At 33.4% G+C, this 26,707-nt stretch overlaps 3 protein-coding genes and 1 pseudogene across 4 annotated transcripts; 2 read left to right on the plus strand and 2 right to left on the minus strand.

The window, feature by feature from the left end:
- The first annotated feature begins 4,635 nt into the window (after nt 1-4,635).
- Nucleotides 4,636-14,598, plus strand: LOC18602325 (uncharacterized). Its single transcript, XM_007033634.3, has 16 exons — nt 4,636-4,884; nt 4,979-5,023; nt 5,119-5,159; nt 5,255-5,336; nt 5,502-5,546; nt 6,671-6,727; nt 6,874-6,933; nt 7,015-7,142; nt 7,439-7,703; nt 8,500-8,566; nt 9,448-9,518; nt 9,630-9,719; nt 11,153-11,261; nt 11,840-11,931; nt 13,263-13,368; nt 14,238-14,598. Exons 1-16 carry the CDS (start codon nt 4,759-4,761, stop codon nt 14,360-14,362), a joined length of 1,509 nt encoding a protein of 502 aa, XP_007033696.1. The 5' UTR covers nt 4,636-4,758; the 3' UTR covers nt 14,363-14,598.
- Nucleotides 14,599-16,185: 1,587 nt separating this feature from the next.
- LOC18602326 (GDSL esterase/lipase At2g30310 pseudogene) lies at nt 16,186-17,490 on the plus strand (annotated as a pseudogene). Its single transcript, XR_016025939.1, has 3 exons — nt 16,186-16,794; nt 16,877-17,138; nt 17,225-17,490. The product of XR_016025939.1 is annotated as a GDSL esterase/lipase At2g30310 pseudogene (transcript).
- A 3,743-nt stretch (nt 17,491-21,233) lies between these two features.
- On the minus strand, nt 21,234-22,421 carry LOC18602328 (uncharacterized). Its single transcript, XM_007033637.3, has 2 exons — nt 22,186-22,421; nt 21,234-21,630 (listed from the first exon to the last, which is right to left on the minus strand). The coding sequence occupies exons 1-2, from the start codon at nt 22,329-22,331 to the stop codon at nt 21,396-21,398; spliced, it is 381 nt and encodes a 126-aa protein (XP_007033699.3). The 5' UTR covers nt 22,332-22,421; the 3' UTR covers nt 21,234-21,395.
- Nucleotides 22,422-23,133: 712 nt separating this feature from the next.
- Nucleotides 23,134-25,961, minus strand: LOC18602329 (large ribosomal subunit protein uL18). The gene is made up of 9 exons (XM_007033638.3): nt 25,799-25,961; nt 25,400-25,469; nt 25,197-25,288; nt 24,734-24,860; nt 24,571-24,650; nt 24,356-24,472; nt 23,908-24,042; nt 23,612-23,781; nt 23,134-23,487 (listed from the first exon to the last, which is right to left on the minus strand). The coding sequence occupies exons 1-9, from the start codon at nt 25,799-25,801 to the stop codon at nt 23,385-23,387; spliced, it is 897 nt and encodes a 298-aa protein (XP_007033700.3). The 5' UTR covers nt 25,802-25,961; the 3' UTR covers nt 23,134-23,384.
- Nucleotides 25,962-26,707: the final 746 nt, after the last annotated feature.

The following is a 26,707-nucleotide window of genomic DNA, read 5'->3' on the forward strand; positions in this document are numbered from 1 at the left end:
TTTTTTTTTTCAAATTTTCTTTAATGAAAAAAAAAACTAGTTGATATTGACATGTAAATTTTCTATTGAAAATAATTACTCTGTATTTCTCTGTGTCCAATAATGAAATTTGCGTAAAGTTGGGAGGGTAATTTAGGAAAATGGTAAAACTGATTATTTATTTTATTTGGGGCATCGAGCCGGCCATGTTCAAATGGCGTGAGAGTCCATGATCAAATGGCGTGAGAGAGAGAGAGTAAGCAAAAAGCAGGCTCTTAAAAATTGCCACGCGGAGGGTCCAGATTCCATGTATCTCTCACTGTGCTAGCAAGCTTGGGCCAGCTCTCAGATTTGGGCCATCAATGCCACGTATCTCAAGACTTTCTGCCATGAGGTCTAGTATGGATCCTCTATGTTTACTCTTAGGTTTTTAAAATTGAAAATTCAATGTTTGAAATTTTTTGATATTTTTTAAATATTTTTTAAAATATCAGAAAATTGAAATGATAAATCAAAATATTTCAAATTCAAATCAGTGTGTAAATTTTATCAAATCAAGATATAAATTATTTTCAAGTCTAATAATTTTTCTTTTTTTTATGATAAAATCATAAGTATAATTGCATTTGAAATTATGAATTTTACATTGGTTATGTATTAAGATGAGATTAGACATTTAAAATATCACATCATTTTTAATTTACAAGGTGTTTTTTGTAAGACAAAACTATGAGGTTAGTATAACAGAGCAAATAATACCTTGCAAGTATGCAAGTTAGTGTGGATTTTTTTTATATCATGTGTATTAATAATAATAATAATAATAAATACTTAGTAAATAATATTACAATAACGTCTTGGTTCAGTTGGAAGAGAAGTATTTTTTATTCTACCAATTCTAACATTTCTTATTTGAGATCTCAAAAGAATATATTTATTATATTTTTCAAAAATGTAAAATGTTTAATAATAAATAGGTATAATGGTCAAATAAGTCTTTAAAGTATTCAATAAAATTTAAATAAGTTCTTATTCTTTTATTATATTCAATTAAATCCATGTATCTTTTATTTTATATCAAATAAGTCATTATAACTGATAGTTGAGTAATTGTTATTAATTAAAATATCACTTATTATTTTATATTCATATAGTATTGATATGAAAGGTAAAAAATACCACATAGTCATATTATTATGTTAAATTACTATATTACGTTATCATCAATTATGATATATCAACATACCATATCAATATCAATTATAATATTTTAACATGCCATATTAACGTCATTTAACATAAAATAATAAATAACATTTTGACTAAATTAATCATTAGTTATAAAGATTTATTTGACGTTTATTTGATTTAAAATGAAAATATAAAAACTTAATTGAACACAATAAAAATATAAAAATTTATTTAAATTGTCTTAAATAATTTAAAAACTACTTAATAAATACTTAATAAATAATAACATTTTCCGATGATAAAGAAGTCATTTTAATTCTACCAATTTTAACATTTATTATTTGAAAATCTTGAAGGAATATTTGTGTTATATTTTCAAAAAACTCAAAATGCTCTACTGAATAGCAACAACCATGATGAAAATTTTGGTTGAATTCATTAGGGATGGGTTCCTCCCTGACCTCTATCCTCCTCTTCATCACCAAGTCCAATAAAATGTGTTTGTGAATAAATGGTCAAAAGATCCCTCCAGTCTCTATACTACTTAATTTTGTTCAATTTAGTTATTGTATTTAAAACTGAAGTAATTTAGTCATTTGATTTTGAAAATTACGTCAATTTAGTTCATCCCTCTAACGACATCAAATTTTACCATTAAAAGACGTCAGTGTTAACATCAACGATGATATCAGCGTTGATGTATCACATTTTGATGACGTGACATTTGAGATGATGACGTGATATGTCATATGGTATCGAGTGATGATGTGACAATGCCACGTGGCACTATATGATAACGTGACAGTGCTAACATGATAAATAAAAAAAATTAAAATAAAAAATCTGTCACGCCATAGTGATTAAATTGAACAAAAATATATAATACAAGAGTTAAATGGAACAAAATTAAGATGTTGAGGGACTAAATTAAAAAATATATTTAAAAAATATAAATATTTAAGTAGATTATTGATATGCTTATTAATAAGGTAAATGTTTAAGCATAAAAGATTTATGATGTTAAAAAATATATATAAATATTTTCTTATTTGATTATTTGATTTTAGAATATATAAATTAATTTATATTTTTTTACAAAAATTAAGTTTGAATACTCCTTCTATGAAAAAAATTTTGAAAAGAATTTTATATTTGAAGTCAAATTTAGATGAATAACTTATATTATGTTAACATAAAACAATATAAAATGACTAAATAAATTCTGTTTTCTTCTATTTATAATAGTATAAAAATTTGAAATTTATTTAACTTAGTTTTTAACTTGAGTTAAAGTCAAATTAGCACAATATATTGATTTAGTTTTTTTTTTAAATGAAGAACGAAGATATGAAGTTAACGATTATTATAAAAATAATTTTTTGTTTTGATTTGCTTAATTTAGACATGACAAACCTCTTATTACAACCATATAATCTAAGTTCCACAATTCCAAATTTTTATTTACTTTTTATGTTTTTATTTTATTTAATATTTCGAGTTATATTTTTTAAGTTGAAATTTCTTAGATTAAAAATTACATTTATGGTTGATAAACTTAAATATAACTATAAATATTTATACCATTTTATTTTATTAACAATTTTTTTGTAGATCCAAATTAATAATTTGAATTTAAATTGAGTAGAATTTGATTGTGATATTTGAATTTAAATAAAATCATTTTATAATAAATTTTGAGTAAATTTAAATCAAAAGGTAAATTGGGTAAGAGTTGAATAATTATAAAAGAATGTGTATTTGTAAATTGTGAAAGTTGTAACTAAATCAACATATTTTGTTAATTTGAGTAAATTTAAATAAAAAGTAAATTGGGTAAGAGTTAAATAATTTCAAAAGAATGTGTATTTATAAATTATGAAAGTTGTAACTAAATCAACGAATTTAGTCATTTTGTATTATTTTATTTTAACATAATGCAAGTTATTTATTTAAATTTGACTTTAAGTATAAAATTTGTTCAAATTTTTTTTATAGAAAGAGAATTCAAACTTAATTTTTGTAAAAAAGATAAATTAATTTACATATTCTAAAATCAAATAATCGAGTAATAAAATTTTTATATATATATTTTAACACCATAATTCTTTTACACTTAAATATTTAGCTTACTAATATGTATATCAATAATCTACTTAAAGGTTTATGCTTTTCAAATATTTTTTCAGTTTAATCTCTTAACATCTCAATTTTGTTCAATTTAGTACCTATATTATATATTTTTGTTCAATTTAATCTCTACGACGTGATAAATTTTTTTTTAAAATTTTTTATTTATCACGTGGTACTAACATGTCAGCATGTAAGTACTATGTCAACACTGCTATGTCATCGTATAATGTCACGTGACATTATCACGTAATTACTAGATGTCACATGACATGTCACGTCACCATCTTAAACGTCACGTTATAAAAATGTGACACGTCAATGCTGACATCATTGTTGATATCAGCACTGATGTTATCATTTAAAGGTAAAATTAGATGTTATTAGAGAGATAGATTAAATTGATATAATTTTTAAAATAAAAAAAACTAAAATATTTTAATTTTAAATATAATAATTAAATAAAATAAATTAAAAAGTATAAAAATTGAACAAGTCTTTGACCGTTAATAAAGTGCTTCTCAAAGAGCTTTTAGTTCACGATTCATGTACTATCACAATCATTCCTGGGTGCATATCTCGGACGATGCTGTGGAAAAGCTGCAAGCCGCTTTCTCGGAACCGAGATTGATTATTGATGTGGCAATAGACGGTGCGAAATGTATCTTTAATTTGTGGGTGATGGTGACATGAAATCGACGGTAGATTTCTTTGATGGATGAATACGTCAAGTGATTTCTCCCCTAAGTTCTCTTGAGCAAAGAAGAAATTCCAAGACTGATACATTTTTGACTAACTTAAACGAACAATGTGGAAAGCAAGTTGATTGATTTGAATAGAAATTCTCGATTTACAAATGCACTTTTGACACAAAAGTTTGATGGCTATATCATCATATATTACCTCCATATTTTTTATCACATTAATTCAAATTAAAAAAGTAAAGAACCAAATGCAAATAATGATTCTATAAAAATATGAATTCATACAAATCTAAGTTATGAAGCAAAGAATCAGACGGAATCTTTAACGAAAAAGAAAAGACATAAGTAGGACAAGATTTAAATATAGTTATTAATATTTTAATTATAAATAATTAAATAAAAATACATTTGAATATATTTTGATATTTTAATTTGATTACTTGTATTTTTAATGAAAATTCTGGTAAAATTTTTATTTATTAACGTTTGTAAATATATTATATAAATAACAAATTAACTAATCCTTTGTCACAGTCAGCAACTGGGGCTTGGGCTTGGGCCTAGAGTTGGTTTAGAAATTTACAAACATCTCGTACCATCCATTAAAAAGAGAAAACTAGAAACATTACGAAACTCTTCCGACCCATATAAACACTAAAACAATAGCCTTGGTTTCAGTCTGCGTCTGAGGCCGCCGGTTATTCTTCTCCCGCAGCTGGCTGTAAGGTAAAACAGAAAAGGAAAACAAGAAAGAGAAATGGAAAGCAATAAAGAGAAATTAGTGGACGACGTCGGATCAGTTGTTGAAGCTATATCCGCTGATGACGAAAACGCCGCTCCTCTTTATCAAGTCGAAAGTCTCTGCATGCGCTGCACCCAAAACGTATTCTTTCTTCCATTTTTTTTTGTTAAAACAATTAATTCAACTCTTTTACTTGATTGTTTCAGTTTAATAATAGTTTTAATTTTGTTAACAGGGAACAACAAGGTTTTTATTGACTTCAATTCCACATTTTAGGAAGGTAAGGGAAGTGCTTAATTTTCTTCTTCTTCTTCTTCATTTTTCTTTTAAAATAATTTTGGATACTATTTTTAGTAATTAATGTTTTGGTTGCAGGTCTTGCTCTCAGCATTTGAATGCCCGCATTGTGGCGAGAGGTAATCTCTTTTTCCTATTAGTGCATAGTTTAAATTGCTGTGTTTTTTTTTTTTCAAAAGTTTGATTTTTTTCACGCTTCAAATTATATGTCTAGGAATAACGAAGTTCAGTTTGCTGGTGAAATTCAACCGAGGGGATGTAATTACCGTTTGGAGGTTCAATCTGGAGATGAGAAGGTTGTGGTCAAACTTGACTCATATAAAATGTTTGCAAATGATTATCATTGTCTGCTTTTATGTTCCCATTTTATATTGTTCATGTGTCTTTTATAATTTATCTACGACTTGAAGAAGCATTACCTCTAATAAGAGCACCATACTAATAAGTCTCTTTTAACGTAGATGTTTACTCGGCAAGTGGTGAAATCCGAGTCTGCCACCATAAAGGTACATTCACTTGCAATGTCCTTAAACAAATCTTAGATTTCTTTTTTATGTGAAATTACTCAATATTCGCATATTGTATTTGACCATCAGCTTATAATTTTGTTGTTTATGTGCTTCATACATGAGCAGATGAAATATTGGAATGGAATATCTTCTACCAATGGGTTTTTTGAGATGATAAGAATTTAAAGTTGGATAAATGCTAAGACAATTATATTTGTTTTCTTTCATTGAGTGATCCATCTTGTCAGCACTAATGGGTTTGATGCATCAATTTCATCAACAATGTTGTTTTCATATTTCATTTTTTAACAAAGTACTTTCATTTTTATTTTATTTATTTTTATAATTATCATACTAACGAGTGAATGTTGGATATCGGTATGTGTCTGGCACAAGTGCATTTGATTTTCCCTTATTTTTGGACAGTCAGACTCTGATATCCATACTCACTTTGAGGTGATGTATCCAGTATAGATACTTCAAGAAAAACAAATTGTCGGAGCAACATAGTTTTATTTGATAATGAACCTTATTTTAGCCCATTTGAATGAATGTAGTGATGTTATCAACAAACTTGTGATCTTGTTCATCTTTTACCAAATGGTTATACATACTCATTGGACACTTTACTTTGATTTTCCTGTCCTTTAAGTGACATCAGCTCTAAATAATTCCATCTCTATCTACCAAAACAACCTGTTGCAAAAAAAGGGTAGGCCTACACAAACATATGAAAAGTTTAGAGCTTTATTTCTAAAGACCGAGGATGTATAAGATCATAAAATGAGAGGTTTGCTAGTTTGGATTCCAATGTTGTACTGTTTGTGTTTGTATGTGGAAGAATTAACATTATAACTATATGAATCTATACATGTATGTATAAGAATTTCCATTTGTTAAGTACTCAATCATAAGTGTTATCTTACATATTTTACTTCTTTGCCCTGTCTTGGAAGATAAATAACTAACAGAACTTAGAATATTTATGTTATTCTTGGATTGCCATGATGCCTGATCAAGTCGAAGTGCAATATCATACAACTGTTTCTCTAATGTATATTTCTCAACTCAAATATATCGATTTGTAGCCTTTGTCTTATCTAGTTTATTTATACATGTAGATCCCTGAACTGGACTTTGAGATCCCTCCTGAGGCTCAACGCGGAAGTCTGTCAACAGTATTTACTTGAACCCTCTTGCCTAATTTGCTTATGCTGTAGTTAGATTGTGGGTGGTTCACTCCTATTTGTCCGCTCTGTGTTTTTTGGGTTTTCTTCACTCTCTTAGTTTTGCAACCAACTCAGATGCTGTCTGATGGTTCTAGGTGGAAGGAATATTGGTACGAGCCATAGATGGACTACAGGCCCTTCAAGAAGAGCGCAAGGTTCCTTTTGTGATTGCCATTCATTGTTGCCCGATGTTGCATAGTTTTCAGTACTCAACATGATTTTCTTTTCCTGGACAGAAGGTGGATCCTCAAACTGCAGAAGCAATAGACCAGTTTTTATTGAAGTTGAGAGCTTGTGCAACAGGAGAGTCACCCTTCACCTTCATCCTGGATGATCCTGCAGGAAACAGCTTTATTGAGAACCCGTAAGAGAAAAACCTTTGATTAAGAAAACTCTATTTTAATGAAGTTTTGATGTTTGTTTTATGGACTTATGCTTTAGGCATGATGGGTAGTTGACATGAAAAGCTATTGCTTCCTATATGAAGGATCAGAGTGTTTGTCCCAGGAAAAGTAATGAAGAATTTAAGTTACTTTTTTGTTGTTATTTCACTTGGATAAAACTTAATTGACTAGCACTTTTGGTTGGATTTGTGCTGGTGTTTAACTTGAAACCTTTGGCTTTATTTTAGCTTAGATTAGAATATTGTAATGTCATCAGGTTTGCTCCATCTCCTGATCCATCATTGAGCATCAAGTTCTATGATCGAACTCCAGAACAACAAGCATTGTTGGGATATCTTGTTGACTCATCACAGATTATAGAGCCTACTGCTGGAGCATCTATGGAGGAAGCAAGCAATGCTGCTAATCAGATAAGACAAGCACATGGATCAGTAGGAGCAGTAGCTGGTCAAAGGGCCATTGCTCAGAGTAATAGTGCTGAAATGGCTGAGGCATTATTCCGATACTCTGCACCAGAAGAGGTAAGATAATTTCAAATGTTTCAATATGATTGGATTCATAGGGAGAAATCAAAAGAAGCAAATTAACAAGAGAGCTGCAGAAAAGTGATTTTCAGTGAAACAGGTTTTCCCTTGTTTGAATTAAAAAAAAATAAAGAAAAAGAATGGAGAGAGAGGGATGATTTTAATAATAGAAAATTCCAGCCATGTGTTATTATTAAATTTAAGAATACAGTGGTAAAATCTATACAAATATTTTAAGTGTCTGGTTTGTTTTGGTTTCGTGTTAACTCCATTTTTTTTTTTATTTTATGAATTAGTTTGTAGTACTTTATTCAATTCAGTAATTTTTCCCATCTATTTATTCCCCCCCCCCCCCCCCCCCCCTCTCCCCTCTCTCTGTTTATATATTAAAAAATTATTACTTTCCTACCTTTTCACAGCTATTCTCTATTTGAATTCCAAAAGCAGTTTTATGTTAAAAAAAAGGAATATATTCACACACACACACACACGCACGTGTGCCCATAAATTATTGTTGCATGGGACTGCATTAGTTAGTTGGATGTCTATCAAAGTCTCCAGGTCTGGAGAGATTTAGAAAATGGATTTGAACTTTGAGAGAAATTGTGAGTGGCACTGGCAAGTTGTTTTCTTCTTTTCACTTCTCTTCCAAATGTTGCTATTCACATGAAGAAAATTTTAACTTTTCAGAATCAAACATGCATAATTTTATTGTGTATTAGAATTTGGCATTTTGTCTAGAAGTGCATTATTCCTATTTTTTATATTACTTGTTTCTTGCTTCTTCAAATAGGTGATGACTTTCCCATCAACATGTGGAGCTTGTGCCATTAAGTGTGAGACTCGGATGTTTGTGACCAGTATCCTTCTTAACATTTTCTATGATTGCATTTCCGGCAACATGATATTTCTCCTGTTTTTGGGCTATGAATAGTGAACATATCTTTTTGGCAGGTTTATTTGAAGTATCATCTGTTTCTAGCAATAATTTTGATTAAAGATGCATATTTATTTGTTCATCGTGCTTCCAATTTTCACCTTGCTCATATGAAGTATGCTAGTTATAGATGTTGTTGCGCTTCACTGTGGGAAGTATTTTCTTCATTTTAGTTTTGCACTGGTGAAACTAGAGAATGCTTGGACAAGCACTAAACTGTCTTCAATGCTTTGAAAAATTAAAGTTCTAGTTTTGCTCTCTACTGCATTGCTGACATTTGGGAAAAAGTTGATTTAAATAGTCCTGATTTCAGTTAAATAATTACATATGTCTGATTTCTCCATCTTTCTTTTTTGCTGCCATTTCTTTGGTTGCATGAGAACATCTTATGCTGTCACAGCTAAATTTCAAATTCCTTCAAGATGATTCATTCATATGTACATTTAGAAGGTAGGCTGTAGCCCTTTACTATTATCCTCATTTGGTAGCGATTACATAAGGTTGAATGAAAGGTGAAGCAGATTTACTGTTTCTCAGTGAGATTCAATTTATTTTCAACATGAGTGTCAATGCTTCTGTTGAGTTTGAAAGATGTGTGCATCTCAGATGTAATGATTTGCTGTAACGATTTAATGATACATATATCCTATTTTGTGATCGTTAAGAGCACATATGCTCCCCTCCTGGCCCATGCATTTAAGATTTAGCACTTTTTGTAAAGGCTGCTCGTCACAATTATGTGTGCCTATACCCTGCTGTCTTGCCAAGTTAGCTATAAATTTTGTTGAGCTTAACCATGTACAGGAATTCCATATTTTCAAGAGGTTATTGTCATGGCATCCACTTGTGATGCTTGTGGATATCGAAATTCTGAGGTTGGTGGTGATTTTGCTTGTACTACGTTTTTGTCTCCACCCCACCCCGCGCCCCCCCCCCCCCCCCCCCCCCCCCAAGTTTAGTGGTTATTAACCATGCTCAGCTTTCAGTTGAAGCCTGGTGGCCGAATTCCTGAGAAGGGAAAGAGAATTATCCTTCGTGTGAAAAACATTAATGATTTAAGCCGTGATGTTATAAAGGTTTGTTCTGATCTTGAACCCAAAAAACTAGTGCATTTGCTACTATTCTGGTATGTCTACTATCTAAGTTATATTCAGGCTAAAGCAGACTTCTCTCTGGGAAAGGGCGTAGCTGCAATTTGTAAATTGTGGACTTCTAGGATTCTGATGGATTGTGAATGTTGTTGTCTTGGAGAAGAGTTGAAATGAGGACCTGATCCTTGAGGGCTTGCAGTAATTTGTAGGAGTGGTGTAGGACAGCTAGGCAGGTAGTATTTAAGACTATTTTCTTATCTGAATACTTGAGGAAAATAGGAAAAATTAAATAAAGAAAAGCAAGAAAAAAAAGGAACAATGCCTACATACCTAGGGTTCCTTGATTGCATCACACAATCAAGAAGAAAGGAAACCTAAACATCACACTTAGGGTTTCTTGGGAGTTAGACCTTAAGGTTGATTTCATCACACAATCATGATAGGGATAGTGCTTAAAAATCTTCAGAACCTTGTGTCCTTCCACAGATAGAGTAAATAAACAATTATTTGGGCTCCTAGCAGCCCTAATACTAAAAGGCTCAGTGGTTGGGGCATGTATGAGCAGGGTTTGGATCCCCTTTCCCCCTCCAAAGAAAAAAAAAAAAGAAACTTATTCCAAATAGGTCTTTTAGAAAAAAATACTTAATAATCCAAATAGAATATTAACAAACTTGACTTAAAAATGAAATCTAATGGGTAAGGAAAAGCCAAGATAAAATCCTAAACCCTAAATGCAAACTTCCAGATCTATCCCTAAATTTACAAAATATTACAATGAAGCCCAATAATACAACAAAAGTAGCAAACAAATTATTAAGGTAACCCCTAAATTAGCTTCTTTGCGTTCTGTATCAAGGTCTAAAAATCTGTCTAAATATCATCAGGTTTCTAAGAAGCAGAACATTGTGAGTTCCTAGTGCAAGGTCTCTAAATTGTCACCAATATTAAATTATTGTTAATGTTATAGCATGGAATTAGGCTGGGTCTTGAGACTGGAATCTAATGTGATCAGTGGAGTTTTACTCTTGTTCTGGTGCCTGTATATACTTGATAAGCAGAGCTTATTGTATTTGCTTTTCAAAGCTATTCTTTTTGGGGTAGGATAGGGGATGGCTATGGCCTTTTTAAATTCAAATCCATTCCAAGGATATATCCTATTTTGGCCGTAGGAAATATTTTATTTTACGACTGTAATGCATTCTCATATTGTTTTATTATGGTCATTAATGCAGTTTACATGCATTTAGCATATTAAATTAACATCATCATCATCCCCATCATTATCACCATAATTTTCTGCTACTATTATTACATTAGGAGTCAAGCTGCCCTCATACATGTAACAAACATTTTTCCCTTGTCATATTTTCTATGTGCTATAGTAAGTTATCTGACATGCTGTCTTGTAAATGTATCAGTCAGATACTGCAAGTGTAAGAGTCCCAGAACTTGACTTGGAGCTAGCCAGTGGCACACTCGGTGGGATTGTTACAACAGTTGAAGGTTTGATTACAAAAATTAGTGAAAGTGAGTACGTCTTTCCTCATTTGGTTTCTCAGTGAAGATTCTGTCTGCTTCTGATTCTGTTATTGATAGTCCTCTTCCATCATTGTTCGCTAAGTTTGAGCGCTTCACTGTGGAATGCTCCTCTTCTCAACCTGGTTGATATGTGTTCTAGAACAGAGAGGCTAGATTTTTTGTCTGCTTGCTGATTCTGTTTTTTACAGTCCTCTTCCACCATTGTTTTCTAAGTTTGAGCACTTCACCCGGGAATCGTTCTATCCTCAACCTGGTTTACATATCTAGAACAGAATGAGGCCAGTGTATGCTACTTTGTCCAGCTTAAACCTCCATTTCTTAGCACAGCTAAAAGTTTTGCTTCATTTGGTTGTTTAATGTCTGATATCCCTCAAACTTCCCTCTGTTTAGTTTGACATTTGTGTTTGATGTGCTTGTTCCAGTATCCCTGTCATGTTTTTTTCTGTTTGTATGTGTTTTGGGAAAAAAAAAAAAAAAAGCAGGGGGTGTGGGGGAAGTTTCGTGGACAAGGCTTACTCATCTATCTCATGCATGTTATGTTTTAACTTCATGATCTTTATGTGCAGGCCTTGAGAGAGTGCATGGATTTACTTTTGGAGATAGTCTTGATGACTCTAAAAAAAACAAGTGGCTAGACTTTAAAGCAAGGTTGAGCAAGGTACTACTTCATGTATATTTCATGCAATAGAACTGCATAGAATACGGTTCATTTCAGGTCTGCCTCAGTCAGTATGCCTGCATACTATTTGAATTTCCTGTTAAAATATCTATATATTTGTGCTTGTCAATTAATAACTTATATTGAAATAAGAAGCACCATGTTCATAATGCTGGATGACTGAATGCATTTAAAATCCAATGATAGATTGATATAACAATAAAACATGCGAACTTTGTGACAAAGGTTACTGCCTATGCTTCCTTGTATCACTTTCACTTAAACAGCATATATGATCGATGTTAGAGTTGACCTGAACCTAGAAAATCTGCCCTGACCTGCTTGAACTCGATTTGACAAAAAGCAAAGTCAACAACTTGAACGTGAAATGACCTGAACGCAAAATGACCCAAACCCAAATTGACGCAATTCCAAAATGACCTAAATCCGAATAATCTGTCCAAATCTAATTTGGTTTGACATTAAAAATGTAAACAATTGGAACTTAAAATGACCTGAAATGATCTGACCCGAAGTGGCCCTACCTGATTCATCCAATTGCCACCTCTAATCCATGTTTGTTCTTTGTGTTTTTGCACCATGTCCACGGGACGGATACAGAGATATTTTACATCTGTTAGTCCTTGTATCTTGTTCCTTTGATGACACCTTTATCTGCCATGGGAATGGTACAGGAACTGGCTATCTAAGTTGAGTGTAAATAAAATTAATTAAGTTGAATGAGTGTTTTTCTACCACTTTTGGAAGGATTGCATTTCAAGGGAATAGATGGGTGCAAATTCGCCCATTCTCCTTTAGTCTCTCTGTTTTCCTGCTACCAAATGCAGGAAAGAATGAAATAAAAATCCATTCTCCTGTCATCCCCTTTCCGTCCTGTTTCCCTCCTAGCCAACACTAGGCCTTGTGATGGTTGCAATTGACAGTCAGCAAGATGCTGATATGTAGCTTCTATGAGATGTATGAGTTTTTTGTTTTGATATGCCTTTGATTCTGTTCTACTTTTTTTTTTTAAAAATAGTGGATGGAATTCAGCTCCGAGAGAGAGTCTAGCTTTGGCTTCTATGAGACAATTTGTTTTTTGTAGTTAATGCTCCTGGATTTTTTTTTTTTAAATTTCATTATTTAAAATCCATTAAAATTTTAGGACTAGTAGATTGCATAACTGTTGAAGTATCTTCAGTTTTTGCTTGTATAAGGTTAAGAAATCCAATGAGACAAACATCTAATGATTAATACTTGTGTACTTTTTATTTCATGAGAATGAAAATCTTAACCTTCTTCTCACAGTGGAATGTCCTTGCTATTTGCAGATTTTGAGCATGGCAGAGCCTTGGACTTTAATTCTGGACGACGCATTAGCTAATTCTTTTATTGCTCCAGCAACTGATGATATTAAAGATGACCACCAGTTAATGTGTAAGTTTTTTTTTTCTCCCAATATTGACAAAAAACTGCTGTCCTTCCTGCTCTTCTTTTTGTAAAATTTTTTGTTGGACATGGGTGGACAATGACCTTTTCTTAGAAGGGAACTTCCTCATTGGTTTAATTCTGGTTCTGCATAGATCATTTGGATGGTCTTTTCCATTTTATATGCGTTTTAGGAAGAAAATCATTTTTTTTCTTTTTTTTTTTTTGCGGGGGATGGGGGGGTTGAATGAATAAAATCAAATTGTGAGAATATGTAATACTACATGTTGGTCCATTATGGTGCATCAGGAACTATTGAAGGTCTCAATTTCATTGGCACTTGATATATCTATACTATTTATGAAGCCTTTGATTGGAGATTTATGTCACAAGTCAAGTGACATCAGTTCAGTTAGGTAAATTACTTAAAAGACCAAAATAAACTAATTCCAATAATATAAAATTAGGGATATTTATGTCTTTTTATGTGGAAAAACACCTTTTTCTTTCTCTTAAAACACCATTTTTTTTTTATTTTTTAAAAAAGAACTTTTTTTTTTCTTTTTACACCCACATAGTGGATGTGCCAAAATCTACTCAGTTTTTTACTTCTGGATTGTTATCCTTATTTTTGTTTCGATTTATATTTGGATACTCATGGGGCTTTTTAATTTAGTGTTCTGTATAATTTTAGGGAAAAAGGGTTAGGGGCACCAAAAGGGAAGATAGTGTATGTATTGAAGGGAAGAACAAGATTTGAAATGAATTTCACGACCTAATTTTGCTTATTTATATTTTGGTTCTCGTTATGAATTTACTCTCACGGATTGATTGGTGCTTTTCCCTTGTACATATAAAAAATTGGATTGTTTCCGCAGTTGAGGAATATGAGAGGTCATGGGAACAGAACGAGGAGTTGGGTCTCAATGACATGGACACCTCTTCAGCTGATGCTGCATACAACTCAACAGGGGTAATGTCAATGCAGAAAACAGAAGAATGACTCCTATGATTTGTGTGAGAATATTTTGTCACTTTTCTTATTTTAACCATCTTTGGGGCCGGTGGCAACAGTGTTGTGCAAACTATTCAGACTGGCTCCTGGAACAATGTTTTCAAGGAGCCAGATTGCAATTTTGAGGAGTCATTCTTGTGCAATCATATATTACTAGTGTAAACTATTCTGTAAAATCTTGCCCGGAGTGACTAAATTTTAGATTGGATTTGATTTTGATTTCACTGCTTGTCATTCTTGGCCAAAGTATTGCTGCTAGATGATTACCCATGAGAACACGAGGACAGAGACGATGGATCTTTGAGTTGGGTAAAACATGACACTTACAGCTATTTAATGGCAACCACTGGGCCTCCAATGGAATGTTCCAGGCTGGATTGTTCTCTCAACCTTATTTCTTTTGATAGTCAAACAAGTCTTTAACTCGTTCTTGCCTCCTAACAATTGAACTAATGAGGAAGATATTCTGAAAAATGATATCTGTAAATCTAATATAACGTAAATTTAGATTTGAACAAGCTCTGGTGCTTGTGCCTTGTCCTGATACTACATCGATTTAAAAGAAATTCTTTCTATATATATATATATATATATATATATATATATATAAGTTTTAAAAACAAAGTTGATTTGGATTTAATTTATATGGAATTGCCTGTTTTGATTAAAGGGTATAAGTTTATATCTATATATATAAAGAGATATGCTTTGAGGTCAAATATTATAATGGTAACCATTCCCTTGCTTTTCCCAGTGTATCTTTGCTTCCTTTGTGCTGGGTGGAGCCATGAATTATTCTTTGCCTGAATTGAACTTTGGAAAAGCCTTTGAATTGCCATTCTATGATATTTTCACCATGGAGATGGATAACAATGCAAAACACCTTATATGGTTTTTATTTACTTGCCTTGACACGCTCGCTCCCTAGATCCTAGATGGTTGGTTATAAGCATTATTATGACAGTGTCATCTGGTGTCAAGACAAAGTGTGTTCACCTTCTCAGAGCAAGTGCTGGTGTGTTGCAGGAGGAGCTCAATTCTATTATCAAATCAGGTAGTGCTGGTGGTCTTTTAATCACTAGCCTCTTTTTATAAATTTTTTTTCCACATAATATTAACTTTCATAGACATATTAAATAGGATTGTACAATTGGTTAATTCGGTGTTAACAACTGAAAGTTTCATTTTCAAAAAATTGAACCAATTTGAAATAGCATTATGAACCGAAAAAACTGAACACCAAACTATTCGGATGATTTATTAAATATGAATTCTAAGTGAAATCTGTCATGTGATGTAATGCACCTGTCACTTATTGAGACAACAACTGGGTAGTAATTCTTATATTGTAAGCGTTAGAACTCCACCTAAATGGTAACAACCTAACTCAAGTCATTGCATATTTACTGCACTTAGCCTTCTGGTTTAGTACGAAAACTTAACTGAAACCCTGTAAAAATCTTAGCAAAAACTATCCCTCATATAAAAACCCTATAGATCTCTCTCGTAATTTTAATGGTTAAGATTAAGTACATTTTTGTACGACTCTATTATTTGATCAATTATAATTCCTACTCATTAAGAATTGTTACTTATTAAGTATGTTTCTTCTATATGTAAAAGAGTTCTCTTAAATTAAAGTTAATTTAAAAAAAAAAAGTATGTTTATGTTCATTTTCTTGTTACATGAAAATTTTAAACATTAAAGTTTTTCAACTTAAAACTCATAAATGAAAATTTTGGTATATATATATATACTCCATGTCTCTACCTTATTCATACCAAGCTATCCTTCGAAAAGAGAGTGAGCAATGGCTCCGACATTCGTCTTCATGCTTGTGCTAATCATCAGCAATACATGCAATCTGACGAGGGCTGCAACCTTCACAAATTGGACCTCCATTCTCGTCTTTGGTGACTCCACGGTTGATACTGGGAATAACAATTTTATTAATACGTTTTTCAAAGGAAACAATCTTCCATATGGCCAAAATTTCCCCGGTCACATCCCCACCGGGAGGTTATCAAATGGAAAACTCATTCCAGACTTTTTTGCCAGCTTTCTAGGCATAAAACAGGCCGTCCCTCCTTTTCTAGATCCAAATCTCTCAGACAATGACCTTCGTACTGGTGTCACTTTTGCATCAGCCGGGTCCGGATACGACGATCTTACCAGTGTTGCAACAGGAGTCATCCCAGTGTCCAAGCAACTTGATCTCTTCGAGAGTTATAAAGCAAAGCTTGGTGGCATTGTTGGTGAAACAGAAGCTGAAAACATCATTAAAAATTCTTTGGTAGTTATCAGTGCAGGAACTAACGACTTCGGTTTCAATTACTACATCTTGCCACACCGGAGAAGGCAGTTTGACATTAAGGGCTATCAAGATTTTCTGCAAACAGCAATACAAGACTATGTCAAGGTTACATAAAAACTCTCTCGAAAAAACAATTTGGCTCTTACGATTTTGTTTTTCTAACAGGGTAACTTCCATTTGTTCACAGGCACTATACAATCAGGGCTGTCGCAGGATAGCTGTAGCAGGGCTTCCTCCAATGGGTTGTCTTCCACTTCTAATCACAGCAAGACCAAAATTCCCCTTCGACCGAACGTGCTTGGAGGATGAGAACGCAGACGCAGTGTCTTACAATCAAAAGCTTGTGAAATTGTTGCCTCGGCTCCAGGCGTCTCTTCCAGGGAGCAGAATTGTGTATGCTGATGTCTATACACCATTGATCGACATGGTCAACAATGCACAAAAATATGGTAACGGACTATGGCTTTAACTGATCCAGTTAGATAATTTTTCGTGGGAAGGAAATCGAGGAATTGATTTATGTGAGGTAATGCAGGTTTCACAGTCACAAACAGAGGATGCTGCGGGACTGGAATACTGGAAGCCTTGTTCTTGTGTAATCCAAAGACTCCTGCATGCACAACGCCTTCGCAGTTCCTATTTTGGGATAGCATTCATCCAACCGAAGCAGCTTACAAAGCCCTGGCTGACGTACTGAAAAAGCTTATAACATGTTTTAGCTGAAAATATATTTATATTGCTTTTTCAGCTTCAAATAAGAAGAAGTTGCGCATTAATGAATAAAATGGTCAAGCTTAATTTGGGACAAGAACCCTCTTCAAGTTTGTATGATCACAAACCATGTGTTCTTTTACTTGCAACAATGCAAGTTTGTGTCATAATCTTCATAATAATAAAGAAATGGTACTATGGTGTCGATAGTGAGCCTATGTTTTCAGTATGGTGGTAACTCTTGTTAAAAGCGTCCTTTTTCTTACACTATTTGTTCATCTCTTCTATGTATAGTCGTTCATTATACCAGCTATTTTGCATTAGCCATCTTTGCATTGATGAGGTTTCCATGCTGGTAAAATCGAGTGCTTGCACTCTGCTGCTTTGGAGCAGTTCTTACTGCCTTCCTGCTGCCTTGAGCAGTTTTATCAATGAAATCGACTGAGCAAATATATATATATATATATATATGTATATTGAAGATTAATCATCATAGGCTTTCCTTCAAACTGGGTTGAACCCAGCATAAAGTAACATAACAGTCAAGAGCTAAAGAGAAATTAGCTCTGTCCTCCTAATCAGCTTCCAGATTACAAATATCCACCAATAGCCACAACAAGTAACACCATACAAGCAACAAAAAAACTTTCCATATACAATTGCACCCAACCCCAATCAATATTCATCCTAAGCAAGAAAAAACAATATATATATGAAAAAGAACAATTTATAGACCAGTACCCTTTATTTCTTCGAAAGTACTCTAAATGGGAGAATAATTTTCTGCAAACTCTACCAGACAAATGGAAGGGGCAATTCAACTGTTGTTTTTCTTGTGTCATTGAAACACAAACCCCCTTGGTGCTAAAACAAGAACATTTGTCTTGTAATTTTGTGGATCTCATTTCATTTATGTATGGTAATTAGTCATCAAATTCACCAAGTCATCTCACTGTTGAAGTTGTGATGGCAACCACCAACTTCTTGATTCTTACATTAATACTCATTTGGATGACCTTGATCAACACTTGCAGCCCCATTATGCCCACAACACGGCCAAAATTCCCTGCCGTTACCATCTTTGGTGATTTAACTGTGGATACAGGTAATAACAACTACATCAGCACAATATTTAAGGCTAATAAACCCCCGCATAAAAAAAGTCTTTGAATTTCAATGCCTCTCAACATGAACGGTCACTACCCAAACCACCAAACCCCCGACAAGCCCCATCAACCGACCCCACAACCGAACCCCCACCCAAAAGCCACAGATTAGGACTGGCGCTCGTTACTCCATTCAGTTTTCATAGCTAACTAGAGCAGAAGGGTGACTAGGCAAAATCTAAGGGAGGTGTTTGAAGACTTAGTGAGTTTAGCAGACAATACCTCACATGAGTTAATGTGAATGAGGATAATTGGTTATAAGGGTTGGTATACACCATGAAAGTTGGTATCAGAAAAAACTCTTAATACTAATAATGTATCACTATCCTCAATGGTCCATATTGAAAGGGAGGGGAGGACATCACAGTACTTGAGTGGTAATGGAAATATAAAGGTTCATATTATTTTTAATTGTGTTGTGAGACGTAATTGTGAAAACCAAAGTAAACAATATCCCATAGACCGTGACATAAAGGTTAGAAAATTTTGTCAGGCTAAACATAACTAGCGATGTGTCACTGTTCTTGGTGGGTCTATCTATTAGAGTGATACTAAGAATATAAAAATTTGTACCACTTTCAACTTATAAGATCTCTTTTATAATACAAAATTGTGATACTAATGAACCAAAATAGGACAATATCTCACAAGAGTTGGTGTGAACTGTGACACAAAAAGTAGAAAACAACTTTATTAAGGTAAACATAATTAGCAATGTGTCACTATCCTCAGTGGGCTTTTGTTAAAATACAGACAATATTTCACAGGAGTTGATGTTAGAAAATTTTATCAAGGTAAACATAACTAGCGATATGTCATTGTCCTCAGTGAAACCTTGTTAAAGTAGGAGAGGATGTCATAGTCCACAAAGCGAATAATACCTTATAGAAGTTGATATAGACCGTGACACAAAGACTAGAAAGCTTTGTCATGGTAAACATAACTAGCGATATGCCACTGTCCTCAATGAGTCTTTGTTGAAGTAGGGGAAGGTGTCACAGTCTTCGCGTGGTCCACATTGAAGACAAATTTTCAACTGGGAGTAAAGGAGGATATTATGGTCTTAGAGAGGAAAACGACGGATCCTATATCAAGTGATACTGCGACTATAAGGGTCTACATCACCTTCAACTTATGAGATTTTTTTTGTAAGACAAAACTGTGAAGCTAACAAACCAAAACAAACAATACGTTATATAGGGGTGTGCAAATGGGTATTTCGTTTAGTTCGGTTTTAAATATTTAATAATCGAACTAACCGAACTCATATTTACAAATAACCGAAATCGAATCGAACAATACAAATAATCGAACTAACCAAAACTGAACTAATTCGGTTAGTTCGGTTAGATTTTTAAAAATCGAACTAGACAAATTTTTTATTTTTTTGTTTGTATATATTTATTTATGTTGTATTTTTTTTAATAAATCAATACTATAAAAATATTAAAAATGATAATAAAAAATTATAATAAATAAGATGGATACTCATATAATTAAAGAGGAACTAAAAAAGAGAAGAGATTAAGTTTAAGATTTATTTTTCATGAAAAATTCTCATAATACCCTTACTTAAGTTTAGTTAGAAATTTTCCTAACCGAAATCAAACCAAATTAATTTTAATAACCAAACTATTCTAATTGAACTATTCAAAGAATTAAACTAACCGAATCAAAAAAATCAGACACATTTCGATTCGATTCGGTTTACATTTGCTCAACTCTAATGTCATATGGGTAATGTGCTCCGTGACACCAAAGCTAAAAAACTGTCACAGTAAAACATAACTCACCTACACTTCGATATTACAAGTTTATTGATATCTTGTTGATTAGCTTTGAGGACAAAATAGATATGAACCAACAGTTGTTCTCCATTTTCTGCTTTTCCCTATAACCTCCTGTCTGTTTAATGCATTAGCAGCAGAAAGGATTTGCATTCATAACCCACTATCACTCCGAGAGAGAGAGAGAGAGAGAGAGTATAGTGTGGCTTTTTTCTGATACAATAAAAGGCTAGTCATTCATGCAATTAATTGAATTTATAGGAATTATATGATCTCGATGTCGAAAAAATAGTTGTAGCTGGTCTACCTCCAATTGGTTGCCCACCGATTCAAATGACAGCCCAAGTTTGAGAATCTACAAGATCGAAAATGGTTGGAGGATCAGAACTCAGATGCGCAATCTTGTAACAAGAAGCTTGCATAAACTTTTGCCTCATGAACAAGCAATGCTGCCAAGGAGCAAAATTGTCTATGCAGACGTTTATGGTGAGTCATTGATTGACATGATAACTCATCCTCAACGATACGCTAATCTAAGCACCGGACTCCAATTTGGGATAGTGTTCATCCCACCCAAGAAGCCTACCGATCCCTCGAAAAGAAAGTTGTTCCTCACTTCTTGGATGACCATGGCTATTGCTCCATTGAATCTGATACAAGTGAACTACTTCTAGCTTAATTTATTTGCATTGCCTTTCCCGGTTTCAGGAAACAAATTCATAACAGTTCCTAATTTTTATATAATGTAGAATAAGTGTTGGAGTTGACTTTCATCGAATTCATTCCAAATAACTTGATATAACAATCATTACACACATCCACAGATAAGAGAGAAAAATCCAATCCTCAAACTAACCTAAAACAAATATTGAATCCAAAATTCTGAAACAAACTTTGTTTATATACTCAGTCACGTATTCTTCTTTATTGAACAAGAAATGCCCAAAATGAATTGAAACTCTACTAAGTTGCTTATTGTGGTAGTACAGTTTTCCCTCTCGAAAGACGAGTATATTTTTCCAGCATTGATAATCTAAGACCGCTATTCAGATGGTGATGGTCCATCGACAGCTTTGCCTTGCTCCCTCATCTTAGCTACAGCTTGTTTCATTGCTTCCTTCCTCTTCTTGCTAGCTAGTAATTTTGCCTGCACACCACTCACATTGGGGTCCTCTTTCTCCGCCGGCGGAGGAGGTGGAGGCCTTCTAGCTGCATTTGCAATCCGGTCACCAACATTCAAACCTACTACTGCACCTGCCAAGCTCAATGTCACAGTCCTGCACCAAAGAGCCCCCACAACACAATGTTGCATTGTTAGTATCAAACCATATAGTGAAGAAACATCAATATCTATATCTGTCTTTGCAATTATTTAATCTTTATCCAGAGAATTCATATCAGGTGATCTTTTGTCAGGAAATCTTGGTTATCACTTTTCTCTAATCCTACTCCTCCACAATGTATAGCATTTAGATATAACTGATCATAGTTTCATCTCAATTTCGTGTCAGAAAACTATAATGAGCCTGTTTGAACCTTTAACTTTAACTTCAAAACCAGTAGTTTAACAAGTTTAGTAAATAAGAATCAGGAAAAGTTTCATTTGGTAATCCTCTTGTTTAAAAACAATATAAAGAATTAATTCTGCATGGCCGCAATCCAGCAAATGCACTCGGAGCCTGGGGAATAGTATAAAATTTCCCTTCACAAGTCACAAGTAACGCAAGAAATGAAAGATTAAACCCAACCATTTGAAGCCTTCTACGATTCAGTAAACTTTTCAGACAATCATACGCATTACTTGTACAGTCGAAAGGCTTCAATATACAAACCTGCGATGAACAAGTTTATCATCTAAGACATGATTGGGTCTCTGGTGGCAAGCCCATACTCTCTGCAGTCCTAGAGAAGGAATCTTCTTTGATTTGGCAATGGGTGTTGTTGCACTGGCTGGAACAGGGGTTAGTGAATGGGCCATTGACTCTGTATCGCACCCTTGGGGGGTTTGTTTGGATTCAAATGAAGATGAGAGAACATTTTCCTTGGAAGTCAAATTGTGATGTAGAATGAGACTAGCGAGTGGATAGTGTTTGTAGGTTTGGATGTAAACAGAAGTGAAAATTCATTGGTTGGGACTGGATAAGGCTCTTCGGGTGAGGACCCTTTTTATGAGCTTTGATATCTATGTTTACTCCTTACATTATCTTGCATCATAAACTTAAATACATGCCACCTCCGACCATAACAGACAACATGGAAGCACTAACAAGTTTCCTTCACAGCATTACATATCTTGAATATGAGTTTGAAGCCGTCCTTTGCAATAGGAGTTACTCCCTAACACGAGATATTGCTCACAATTTGCCAGCCTTCATTCGTTTATTAATTTATTATAGTCAAAGATTACTTAATAATAAGTTAAAGAAGAATAATATCACGAAGTAGGAAAAATATGGGGTAATAGACACATAACATTGATTACAAGAAAACCCAAACCGAGCCAAATTCATTTATTATTAATCTAAACACCTACATTTTTTTACAAAATTAAAATAACTTTTTTACTAATGAAAAATCTTGCTTTAGTATGTATTTAATAAATACCCAAATTCAAACAATTCAGTAGAGTTTCAATTTCTATTTACAAAAACAACCAACAGCTAAAATGCACCCTAAATCACATGTTGCTATCAACTAAATGAGAAGATTATTGATTCATAATCATCAGCCAACCCCCTGCAGTAACAGCACAAAATCGCAAAACTATGAGAATGAATCCATTTTATCAAAACTGAAATTGCATTTCACAAAGTAAATATCCAAGAATCTAATAATTCTGTTACCCTCCAAAACTGCAAAAGTGCAGAAAGCCTAAACAAAAATGAGATGAAAGAGTAGACAAGTTCAACCTAAATAAATGAACAAAAAAACTTCAGAAAAGTAATTTAGTTCTTGATAGAGCTGCAGGGCGTGCAGAGAGTATAACAAAAGGGAGGAATAACTTTGGTGCTTTGCAATCAGCATGCTACATTCAATCCTCATCCTCTGAAGCACCAGCAGCTGAATTAAGGGTGTGTAACCGTTCAATCAACTTAGCTTTCCTTTCCTCATATGTAAGCTTCTTCAAGTTGAACCTGCAATTAAAAAAGACAAACATGAAAACAGTAAGATACAAGCTTAATGGCATCCAATAATAAGGAAACTTCACCAAATCAAGCTTCATGGCATCCAATCAAGTCACAGCTCACGAAAACCAACCTCTTGTGCTCCTTAGGTGGCTCCTTTTCAGACTTCTTTGCAGTTGGGTCAGCACGGATAGCAGCATGAACTTTCTTGTACAAGGCCTCAAGATCATCTGCCTCAATTCCTCTCTTAATATACTCACTAAAGTGAGACTGATACTTCTCTGGCTCATCTTCCATCAAGGTCTAGAACACGATCATATAAATAATAACAAAACTATAAGCATGCCCCCAAAAAAAAAGGATGAAAGAAAAATTAACTGATATCATTAAATTCAAAACGAGAGGTACTATTATGGATAGCATTTTTACCCTCATATATGCAGCAACATGGCCACCATAAAGGTACTTGCGGTGAACCTCAGCATCAAGTTGCTTGCTGTCCTTTGAAAACCCAGCAAACCTCTTGTCACTATGAGGAATATCCAAACCACCATCCAATGCTCCCTGCGAACAAGGAAAGCAAATTCCATTAATTCAAAAGTTTCAGGCTTTAGCAAATCAAAAACTATAATTCACTACATGAAATGGAAACCTAGGTGGCAATCACAAATGATTGCTTGAAACATATATCTTTGAAGAACATGTTGCCCAAGTCCAATCCAGTCATACGAAATATGATTATACCAAAGTAAAGATATGATTAGAAAAAAAAAAAACCAACACCAAACACAATATTACAATAAAAAGGGGATGCAATTTTCAAGATACTTCATTTATCTAAAAAAGATACAATTGCAAACTAGATGTTTTGTGATACCTTTAGAGCACCAAAAACACGATTACCAGTGGTGGTCCTGATCAGTCCTACATCAAGGAGAGCACGGAATGGCCTCCTTGTGTCAGTTGGCTCAACAGAGAAATCCTCTCCAGTTGCCTGGTAATACAAATCTTCAATAAAGAAACTATTGGAAAATAACAGTATCTATTCATTATAACAGCACATCATAGCTGGATTATACAAAGTTGACATACCTCCACATTACCCTCATATTCATCATCCATTTCAAGCTTCTTAAGGACACGACGGGCCAAAAGCAATCCAGTGCAATAAGCTGGCCACATTTACACAAAAGCATATGAGAAATGAATTCATCATAACAACACATAACTCAATTTAAGTAAATAAATAGTATACCTGCAGCATAGTTTGTAAGACCCACTTCAAGCCCATAACAAGGAAGCTCACGTGCATAAGCAGCGGCAAGAACCTGATCACCAGCAATGCTAGCAGAAACTATTTGCGCAGTGATATCTTTGTTGGTCTAATATCATGGTTAAGTATTGAAATGCTAATAAAAATAGGTTTAAAGACTCAAAAATGACTCATACAAACAGCCAAAATTTTGTAGCCAAATGTCAAATAACTTGAATGGAAACATCAGGATGAAAAAAAATCCAAGACAGACTTATTAATCAGAACTCGGTACTTCAATTAGATTGCTCCTATATGTTATAATATAGGCTAGCCTAATATTTCTATATCGCAACAAGTTATGATTATAATAAAGAAAAAGTTAGCTAAAAATAGAAGAATTATTGACTATATGTTTGCTGAGCTAAAAGTATAACAATATTAGAGTAGACAACTTTTAGGATACAAATCGCACAACAAAGCGGTACTTAGGAGTGTTGTACTTGTTCTTGTCTTGATTGATTAGGCGAATCCTAGCCCGGTAGTCTGTCTTTCCCTCTACAGATGAATTTAGCCAATCATAACATCAGAAAGTCACTCAAAAAACCAGAACATTAAGTAACCGAAAAGTAAATCTAAAAATCACAACATAATCACACATATAAATACCTCTCCTTCTCTTGTATTTAACCTGAAACCGCTTAAAGTAAGCCTTGGTTTTCTGAGCCTTGACATAGGCCTACAATGACCAAAGAGAACATCCATTATTTTAGCCCTTTACAGAATCAACAGTAAACGAAACCCTCTAATTTTTGGTACATATCGAAGATACAACATAACCCCAGGAATAAACCTAACCTATTAAAAAGCAAATTGGACAGTGATTATTGGATGTTTGAAAAAGACCCAGAGAAAAGAAAAAAGATTAGATCTCATTATATTCATGAACTTTCAACATCTAAAGAAATGAACTTTGCTAAAACCCTTCACAAAGAAGAAGCATTTTGCTGTTAAAAAAAGAAGCACATTTTTTATATATCGGACAGTGTTGAAGTTTGGAGAGCTTACCATTGTTGAAGCTTTGATCTGAAAGAGAGGAGAAGGAACAGAGGTAGAGAAGGAGAGACGGCCAAGAGATAAAGAGAGAAGACGGAAGATATAAAGTGCACTTCAGAAATTAAAAACCCTAGGAGAGAGGCCTTGATGGACGGTACATGAACGGCTCAGATTCGATTTGCTTTTAAGTGTGCTCTCTACTCTCTAGGGTTTTGTTTTGTTTGAGTGGATGGGTATTTCGGTCATTCCACTAATAATGGAATTTGTGTGTTTGTTTTTTTAGCAAATGTTGGTGTGACACGTAATTTACTAGTTTTATTGGATATTGGACTTCAAACAAAATCAGAATATTGCAACTATAAGTGTTAATTGCTAATTGAAAATAAATAAATAAATAATCTTATTGAAAATTTTCAAGTATTAGTATTAAGTGATCATGAAAATAAGTAACCAAATATTAGAAATTTTCATCATGCACTTGCTTAGATTTAAGTTATTAAAACACAAGGATGTACTAATAAAGTAGAAATTATATGATATAATAAAGCAATATACATAGAAATGAATTTCCTTTTTTAGAGTCAAAACTTTCTTATATTAACATGTTTTTGGATCCACTGGGTCTAAGTGGGCCTGTTAACCCATATGAAGTGGCTTGGGCCACAAAACTGGTTGAGAGAAGTAACACTGTCATTGGGTATTTTGTAGTCGGGTGACCTGTGTCATCCGACTCATTTAAATACGATTAAGGTGTCATATAATTGGGTTTTGTGTTCAGTTTGAATAGTAAAATGACTACTTGTCATATGATCCAATAAGATTTGAGTAGTAATTTTATTTTTATTTATAAATTTTTTATAATTAATGTAATACTCATCAAAATTTGTTAATTATTCAGAATATGATTTTGAATTTTAATAA

The sequence above is a fragment of the Theobroma cacao genome, chromosome 4 (assembly GCF_053813885.1).
Source record: "Theobroma cacao isolate CCN51 chromosome 4, ASM5381388v1, whole genome shotgun sequence".
NCBI lineage: Eukaryota > Viridiplantae > Streptophyta > Magnoliopsida > Malvales > Malvaceae > Theobroma > Theobroma cacao.

Coding starts and splice junctions, on each gene's coding strand:
- LOC18602325 (XM_007033634.3), top strand. CDS start 4,759: ATGGAAAGCAATAAAGAGAAATTAGTGGACGACGTCGGATCAGTTGTT. Junction 7,143..7,438: donor AACAGCTTTATTGAGAACCC/GTAAGAGAAAAA, acceptor TAATGTCATCAG/GTTTGCTCCATCTCCTGATC. Junction 8,567..9,447: donor GACTCGGATGTTTGTGACCA/GTATCCTTCTTA, acceptor AACCATGTACAG/GAATTCCATATTTTCAAGAG.
- LOC18602328 (XM_007033637.3), bottom strand. CDS start 22,331: ATGGCCCATTCACTAACCCCTGTTCCAGCCAGTGCAACAACACCCATT. Junction 21,631..22,185: donor GATAAACTTGTTCATCGCAG/GTTTGTATATTG, acceptor TCTTTGGTGCAG/GACTGTGACATTGAGCTTGG.
- LOC18602329 (XM_007033638.3), bottom strand. Junction 25,289..25,399: donor TAAATACAAGAGAAGGAGAG/GTATTTATATGT, acceptor ATTCATCTGTAG/AGGGAAAGACAGACTACCGG. Junction 24,651..24,733: donor TCTTACAAACTATGCTGCAG/GTATACTATTTA, acceptor AAATGTGGCCAG/CTTATTGCACTGGATTGCTT.